General features: G+C 34.2%; 1 protein-coding gene across 1 annotated transcript; it reads right to left on the bottom strand.

Annotated features, from left to right (window-relative positions):
• Positions 1-5,071: 5,071 nt before the first annotated feature.
• LOC134239448 (medium-chain acyl-CoA ligase ACSF2, mitochondrial-like) lies at positions 5,072-7,445 on the bottom strand. The gene is made up of 2 exons (XM_062721629.1): positions 7,216-7,445; positions 5,072-6,770 (listed from the first exon to the last, which is right to left on the bottom strand). Exon 2 carries the CDS (start codon positions 6,758-6,760, stop codon positions 5,072-5,074), a length of 1,689 nt encoding a protein of 562 aa, XP_062577613.1. The 5' UTR covers positions 6,761-6,770; positions 7,216-7,445.
• Between the last annotated feature and the right edge of the window lie 1,711 nt (positions 7,446-9,156).

The following is a 9,156-nucleotide window of genomic DNA, read 5'->3' as shown; positions in this document are numbered from 1 at the left end:
CGCGTCATCGCACCATCGACTCATACCTCGATGGTGCGATGATGCGATAGTGAACTGCGTGGCCCTATCCGGATTCCATAATATAGCGCTTTTCTAGCATAAATGCTACTCAAAGCGCTTTACAATACATTATTACCCCAGCAGACCTTAACAATCCAGAATCTTTCTCAGTGCAAGCTCCCGTTATCAGCGCTAGAACACTAACATTGTGACAATATCTTTCACTGTCTACAGCCAGGTACCCCTTTTACACTTAGGTGGAGTGAGGAAATTCGTGTAAAGTGCCTTTCCCAAGGACTCAACGTCGGCTTGTCGCGGTCAGGATTCGAACTCACAACCTTTCGGTTTGGACTCCGGCACCTTAGCCACTGGACTACCGACGCCACATTTGTTACCAACTACCAGTTGTTAGTCCATTATTTATACACTGAATTGAATTGACGACGGATTTTTTCCGCTATTTCCTGATCATGACAAGGAACACACGGCGGATGTGACTGGTCGGCAGGGGATGCTCACTCCTCCATGGCACCTGATCCCACCTCTGATGTTTCGGGGGTCCATGTTTGCTCTGCTCTTATTTTGTATTGTTTTATGGACTTTGAGATTGAATACTGTTCGTTAATTATCTCCATATCCTTCTTAATGCTTTCGGTATGGATTTTAATCATGGGGTTTTAACTGAATATAGTTTAATTGTCATTGCAGAATCGAAATTTATTGTAAGAACTGAAACATTATGCATTATTATGTAATAATACATACAATATTTTTGTAATTATTTTTTTAGATTGAGGTCTAGACAAAAATCTGCTCAAAAGCTCAGGAACGAACCTCGATCGTAAATAAAAAATATTTTGCTATAGATTTAAATGACAAAAACATATTATATGAGATCAGGTATCATGAAGGAGAGTGGGCTCTTTGTCATGATCAGAATGTTGGGAAAAGTTTTAGTAAAAGTGGATCAAACTCCAAGCTCAACAAGGTCAAATTTGATGGTACTCTATGAAAGGTCTTGTCACAACTCAAAAGAAATGCACCTGTGAAATATGAAAGCCATAGCTCCATCCACTCAAAAGTTATAATGGGTAATGTTAAAGATTTTTGCAAACAAATAGATGAACAGACAAACAGACGGAGGGACAGGACAAAATCTATAGATATACCTCATAATCTTTAAAAAAATATAATCATTTAAAATGTATGTACTTTATACTTGTACATGATGCATTTATTTTCTTGCCAAACAGGATATATTTTGTCTGTGCGTAAGAGATGAATAGTTTATTGATTATATTGTTTTTCCCTATTTACTAGTGTTTATTTATGTGGGTTAATTTTCGGTGATTACCGCTGATTATAAAATGTGTATCATCAATATCCGTTGTGCTTGCATTCTACTGGTAACGTGAGGGATATCGTGGTACAAATCCATTACTCAAATCCGTGAAGAACTATATTTTAACTCAGTAATATGATTCTTTGGCTTTTCCAAGCAAGTCATAAAATTTAAGGTATATCAACTATAATTACATGTAAACAAGGATGTGGTTATAGCTAGAAAAGTATGACATGTCAAACGTAGCAATTTTCGAATTTTTTTTCATTTATATTGTATAATTTTGTTTTTGTATTCTATAATTTTCCAGTTATATTGTACAATTTTCCATTCGTACATGTATTATATATATTTTTTTATTTATATTATTTTTCATTTGTTTTATATAATTTTCATTTGTATTCTATAACTTTCTAGTTGTGTTCTTTACTTTTCAATTTGAATTACTATATTTTTTTTATTTGTATTCTATATTTTCTATTTGTATTGCAAAAAAATCATTTAAATTGTATGATTTTTCATCTGCATTCTATATTTTCCATTTGCTTTCATTGTGCAAACACATAAGTGCTTGCACAATCGGAAGGCTTCGGAAACCAGGCTATGGAGTTAGCCTGTTTCGTGTTGAAATGAGAGACTTCTTTCGAGTGCTTTAAACTGGGCCCCTTTACATGATCATGATCTATATGTTAGAGGAGAGCCATTTAGATGAAAAGAGAGCGCTGGCAGATTGCAAATGAATAATCTGTCCTTAGAAATGTTGTCTGAGTAAATAAATCATTTTGACTGGTGTACCTCGGCAAGTCCAACCTTCCTCTTAAGAAATGGAATTGTTGGGTTTGGGCAGATTTTCTTCTTGTCTGTGGTCGATTTGGACATAAATATATAATATATATATTCTCTCCTGCAAGAGCATGGAAATAAATAATCGAATTCGAAGATCCCTTTCCTAAAATTAAATAACCATCCACGCAAATACATTTATAGAAGCTCAGTTTAACATATTCCACTTGTTTGAACGCTATATACTACGAAATAGACTAAAAAATCTCGAGTAATAAATCCGTATCGAAAAAAAAAAAAACATTCCCTCGGATACAATACAAATGAAAAATTATCAAATACACAAGCCTTAACAATATAATTCTACAGCTGTATAGTACTTTTATGTCATTTTTTTTGAAAAACAGTACTGTATCAAAAAATGATGCATGTACGTGCAATGGTGTAGTGTTGATTTTCGAAAGAAAAAACGATTAGTAACTCTGTTCTTTATCAAAGTGAGTAGCGAAGTTCAGAGTTGATCTTTGCGTCGCGGGTTCGAATCTCACTGTGGGACCTGAAGATCGGTCCTTCGAATGAGACCGTAAAAACCGAGGTCCCGTGTCGCAGTTGGTGCTGACACGAAATTCCCTCCCTGCTCAATGGCCCTGAGTGCCGAGTATAGGACAAAATCTGCATCTCTCCACCGGCCCGGCAAGTGGTGGCGTCTCCATATAAGTGAAAAATTCTCGAGATGGACGTGAAACAATATACAATCAATCAATCATATTACATTTACCCAATTGTTGTATTTTCTTGTAAAAAATAGAAAATACACTTGGAAAATACTTTGATGCTTCAAATATGGACAAATCATATTCAGTAACGGTTTTGTATATAAAAAAAAAAGATTCAGAATTTGTTATCTTGGTGCTAAAAGTGTAATACTTGTATAAACTTTCAAAAAATATACCGAGCCGAGTGAATTTTGTGAGGAAAAGCAAAATGGTAAAAATCACATTTAAAGTCTTAATTCAAATTACAGTATACCATTTTGCTTTTCCTTACAAAATTCACTTGGTTTTGTTTACTTTTTAGAAGTTTAAATTACACTTTTAGCACCAAGATAACATATTACGAAATTTATTTTCATATGTAAAACCTTTACTGAATGTGATTCGTCTATACGTGTAATTTTACTGAAGTATTAACTAATATTTTCCAAGTGTCATTTTCTTGTGTGCAAGAAAATACAACAGAAAATTATGTAAATGTTGTATCAGTTCACTCTGTACTCCTTTAGAAATATTTTGAATAAAAAAGGGGGTACTAGTATATAGACCAAGATTACTATAGTTGTGTACTTTTTTGGGGAAATAATAAAGTTATTTCAATCTCCAAGTTTTAGGAGAAAATATTCGAAGAATTATCCATTTTTCAAAACCTGTGACATACTGTAAATGTATTACATTTAGCATGTATGATATTTGGCGAAAATTGATTTTTGATCAAGTTAGCTTAGATTTGATTTAGCGCATTTTTTTATTTTCTTATTTTTGTGCATGACAGTTAGCGTTGTACTTGAATTAGCAGAAGTGCAGTGTCTTTCCACCAATAGCGCTAAAAAGAATACGCAGCCAAATGTAATACGTTAACAGTATTCAGTCTCCTCCAAAAAGTTTGTTTGTATCATCTGCCATTAAGCTAATTATGTTCAAACAGAGGCCAAAACAGATAAAATTATTTGTGTACAATTCGTAGTTTATACCGATGACTAAACATTTTTAGAGACAAACATATCTATATTTTCAAGTAACTTGATTTTTTCTTGTCTCAATCTTGATTTCAGTGAAATGGATTCTTAAGGGGGTGCTAACGCCTTTTATATTTAATTTTACCACTGTTTACGCCCGCGTTGCTCAGTAGTTAGAGCATCTGATCTAGAGCCGCGAAGTATGGATTTGATCTTGCGGGTCCGTTCGAATACCACTGTGTGACGTGGAGACCGGTCCTTTGAATAAGACCAAAAATGTTTCACGCAAATGGAGATTCCACCACTTGCCGGGGGATAGCAACAAAGAACTTTATTCGGTAATAACCAATACTTTCCCCCCCAAATCAAACTTTGATGGAGATATATTTAATTAAGTTCTTAAACAGGGGAGTATATGCTGACTTCAAAGCACTGAATATTTTCATAAGTAATGACGCCATATGTAAGTAATGACGTCACAAATTGACGTAAATTTCAGTTTTTTATGAATTTTACAGAAAAATGTACATATTTCGTCGATATTTTGAGTAAAAGTCACCGAGCGCATGTGTGTTCAGGATCAATATTTTGATATAATGTGTAGAATGATGATATCAATGAAATATGTCAATATTGTTCCTGAACAAACTTGCGCTCTATAAGTTTTAAAACTAAAATTGTTGAAATTTTGTCCATTTTGTCCTCTTTCTGAAAAAGGATATAAAATCGGACTAGTTTGTGACGTCATAAAAACAGAAATTTGTGAATACACTACTTTGACACTATATTATTTTCTGTTAATTTATATTTCTCATACAATTTATTGAATTCAGCACATTTCAGGAAGTTTTCAAAATTTGACTTTTGTAGGGGCAAATATATGCAATATACCGCATATAGTTCTTTTGCTCTAAACTCGGCACTCGTGGCCATTGAGCAGTGAGGAATATTTTTCTTGCCATCACCTACAGCGACACGGGATCACGGTTTAAACGGTTTCATCCAAAAGTCAGGTCTCAACGTCGGTGTGAACGTCCCACGGTGGGATTCCAACCCACAACATAAGGATCAATTCCGCATTAAATAATCAATACTACTAGAAAAAGAACATACGTTTAATCAGAACTTGTTATATTTTATTTTCAGGGTAACTAATACAAAACTACAAAAGCTCTAGCTAAAAGATAAGCATTCTCATTCAGGAAACTAGAGGACTACCCGGATTTGATGCGATTTTCTGCCTCAAGTTTTATCATGCGTTTGTTTGGTTTACCAGTGGCAAGCATAGGAAAAGAGTCAAATTGTAAAATATATGTGGGCTTTTCACCTAGTCCATCAGCAGATTGTCTGACCTCGAAATTTTCGTCGCAGAACTTTTTGACATCAGACACTGTGACACCAGAACCCTTTTCAGGAACAAAACAGAGACACACCTCTTCATAGAGGCGTTTGTCTGGAACAGGTACCACAGCAACGTGGAGAAGGCCGCCCATTTGGATGACTGTATCCTCCACTGCATCCGGCATGATTTTTCTAGTACCCCGGGAGATAATATCTTTGATCCGCCCCTGAATGATAACTCTGTCATCTTCGGTAACGACGGCCGTGTCACCAGAGCGAAACCATCTGTTTCCCAAGAAAGATGTTTTGTTTACTTCTTCATTCTTGAAATATCCTCTAAAAACCATTCGGCTTCTTATGCACATCTCCCCAGGCATCCCTCGTGGAAGAACACTTCCATTTTCGTCAACGATTTTGAGCTCTACTCCTCCACAAGGCCCCCCAACGTCTCCAATTTCTAATGTGTCTCCTTCATTCAAAGGGGGTCCCATGGTAACGAATCCTGCTTCTGTAGATCCGTACACAACTACAAATTTTTTAGTATACACATTTACAACTTGCAGATAGTAATCGTCAATTATTTGACCACCAGACATGATGATGTCCATCTTAAAATCGTCTTCGTAATGATCTTTCATGCTAATTAAGTCGCCAAGAAAATATGGCATCAACAAGGCCTTTGAACATTTTTCTTCCTTAATCATGTTCCAAACTGCCATGACGTCAGACCCTCGGATGGCGACTGAAGAGTCGGTGAAAACCCTGGTCAAGCCGTTGCTGATTTGTGTTACAGGCGATCCACCTACCCAGCCGAAGGGTCGGTCATTGTAAGTTTTTTGTTTAATCGATTCTTCAGTTGGTTCTGCTTCAAATAATTCTATATTGGCGATGTCAAAATGAGAGTGCGAGACCATCTTTGGTTTTCCAGTACTTCCAGAAGTTGTGAAAATTAAGATTTCGTCCTCAGGGTAAAGTGTGGGAAGTTGAATATCAGAATCCTCCATCTTCAAAATTTCGGGCAGATCGCGATAACTTCTAATTCCGTCGACTTTCCTGAGAAATAGAATTGTCGAATCATTAGAATCAACATCCTTATAATCCCTTGATGGTCGGCGGCGGCGAAAGAGTGCTAAAAGTTGAAATATGGAATCAAGAAACGCTTCACCTTTTCCTGGATCAATCAGAAAGGCTTTGCAGTCAGCCTCCCGGAAGATATCCCATAAGTCTCTGGCGTCAGTGACGCTAATTGTCACGTGCACCGCAACTCCTCCCGCCAAAACAATTGCTAGCTCTCCAATAACCCATTCCAATGTATTCGGGCCAAACAAGGCTATCTTATCTCCTTTCCTGATGCCTTTCTTCACCAGAAACTTGGCTAGCTTTAAGGCTTCTTCGTTTAGATCTTTATACGTAAGAGCCTCTCGGGACCCGTCAATACCCCGGTGAATTAAGATTTCATGGTTGGGAAATCTCCTTGTGTTTCTCTCTATCAGTTCTGTTATAGTACAGTATCTGTAGGGTTTATCGCGTGGTCTTGAAAGGTAACTGAATTCCGACGACATTGTATTAGCTCTGCAAAAATCCAAATCTTTTATGAACACACATTGCATCAAATAAATATTTTACACTTCTTTTAAATTTTCACTTTAAACATTGCAACCTAGATGCTAAAGTGTTACTTATTTTATCGATTTTTTAAAATTGTTATTTCACATGTCTTTTCCAGTTTTGCCATAATAAAATGAACATACGTTGTAAATGGAACAAATTTATATAGCATTAATTCAAAAAAACCATGCATTTTACATTTCATGATGTTCATAGGTTATAAACTTATTCTTTCAATTTTCGTCGAAACAATAAATAATCATTTGAATGTCAGTGCTTATCAAACTAAAAAAAAATTAAAAATTATATCAATGCCTTTCTTGTGCTTATCTTTGAAAAGAAAACATTCCCTTTTCTCGTGAAATACTATCCATTCTAACTTCTACATATGTTTACCGGTTTCGCTTACCTTGTCCGATCGTTGAACTGGACTATAACAAGTAACTGACCAGGGGTCGACTGACGTTTTATTTACGATATCTGACAATTGGTTCCAGGTCAGTTAATACAATTCTGTATGTCCGTGAATTAATCAACTGGACAGGCGGGCTTCTGGTGACAATTTACAAACAATGACATCGGACATGATTTGGTTTTGTGGCTGCATTTTTGCGTATTCGTATGCAATTTTCTCCCAAAATTTAAACAATGTGCTCTTCAATGTCTACATTAGCGAAAGATTCATATTGTTGAATTTTGTTTAAATTTTCTGTCTGTGTACTTTTAAAGATCTATTTGTCATAACTGGGTCTGTTTAGATATTTGAAGTCTTGTTCGTTATTAACCTCTGGCATGCAACTTATTCTGGTCACTTTTCTAACCCTAACCCTGACAAATGATGCTGCATATGATTGCAGCGTCTTGTACAGAAGCATGCAAATAAATAAATTATCATGAAGGGTGTAAGTAAACAAAATTAAATATTATAAATACTCATAAGCGCTCTCTTTAATGAAATTTTTCTGTTTGACAAAATTTAGTCCAAAATATCTGACGTAATCAGACTTTTTTTCCGATTTTTATATTTTACGTGCTTGGAAAAATATCTAAAAAAAGCCTGGAAAACTTAAGATTTTTCGGACTAGACAAAAATCAAATGTCAATTGAACTGTTGAACTTTGCTTCAACTTTTTATTTCAGTTTACGATATCTCCAAATGCTTTGTCTAATCATTTTCAGTTAATGTACTTAATTTTATTGCCTTAATAAATGGAATGAATTTTTAAAATACTAAATCAGATGAACTTTGAAATGTTTAATCGTTAAATAAATTTAGTAATTTTTTATATGATTCAATTATTTATTTTGCCATTTTTATGGGAATATGAACGATTAATAATAACTGTTGCTATTTTGGTTGCAGGTTTTACACTAATTTTTTATTTTTATACATGTATTATAATTGTAAATATTAAAGGGAAGAGTAATTTTTTTTTATTCAGGGGCGTTGTTTTTCTGTTTTAAGTACAATAGAGGAGCATTCTGAAGTTTGTCATAGTTATAGACACTCTATTTTGAACCACTTGCTGTTAGACGAATGTCCAAACAAAACCTTTTATAAAATATTCATGTTATTACCTAATAAGCAATAAATATCGAGATAAAAAACAAATTTGAATACATGCAAAATAAACAAGTGTAGATTAAATATTTATAAATCATAGCAATGGCAAAAAGGGAATGGAATTTATCTCTTGAAACAAACATTAAAATTGTTTCCTTCAAAAATTGTGTAAACTGTGTTAATGCAATTTTTTACTTTTGGTGTGTTTAAAATTATACACAATTGTGTTGTAAATAAAGACTTATTTAGGTGTAATATTATTGAATGTAAAAAATACATGCATATCATTTCTTTTTTTCTTGTGTGAACTACACTGCCCCAAGAAACGACTTGTTCAATGCTATTTTTAGAATTATAAATTTACGTATTGTAGACACTCATGTTCATTAAGAAATCAACTGAAAATGAAAGTTTATTTTTAAATGTGCAATTGTTTATTAAGAGATCAGTGTTTTTAGATTTGTATGTCCATTCTACATTAATTCAATTCTGTACATGCATTGCCTATGTTAATAATCTTATTGACCTTTGGTTCCTGTGTAAATTAATTTTGAACAATACTTTGTGTTACAAATTGTATATATTTATATTTCAAATGTCTTTGTTATAACATCAAAAACAATAAAATTACAAATAATTAATTTTCCCTAGCTTTATTTACATATATAATAAGCAATAAACATGGTTCATTTCTCCAAGCCTAGACAAAGAGCGGTTTCAACAAAAATCATGTGCAGGGTGGCCAAGACAATTTGATATCTAGACTGAAAACCTACAATTCTTCTC

Source organism: Saccostrea cucullata, unplaced genomic scaffold (assembly GCF_032062105.1).
Source record: "Saccostrea cucullata isolate Sc308-1 unplaced genomic scaffold, CSIRO_AGI_Scuc_v1 ctg991, whole genome shotgun sequence".
In the NCBI taxonomy this organism is placed as follows: Eukaryota; Metazoa; Mollusca; class Bivalvia; order Ostreida; family Ostreidae; genus Saccostrea; species Saccostrea cuccullata.
This window is presented reverse-complemented; position numbering and strand designations above follow the sequence as displayed.

Excerpts from the sequence above, each read along its gene's own strand:
- LOC134239448 (XM_062721629.1), bottom strand. The coding sequence starts at position 6,760 with ATGTCGTCGGAATTCAGTTACCTTTCAAGACCACGCGATAAACCCTAC.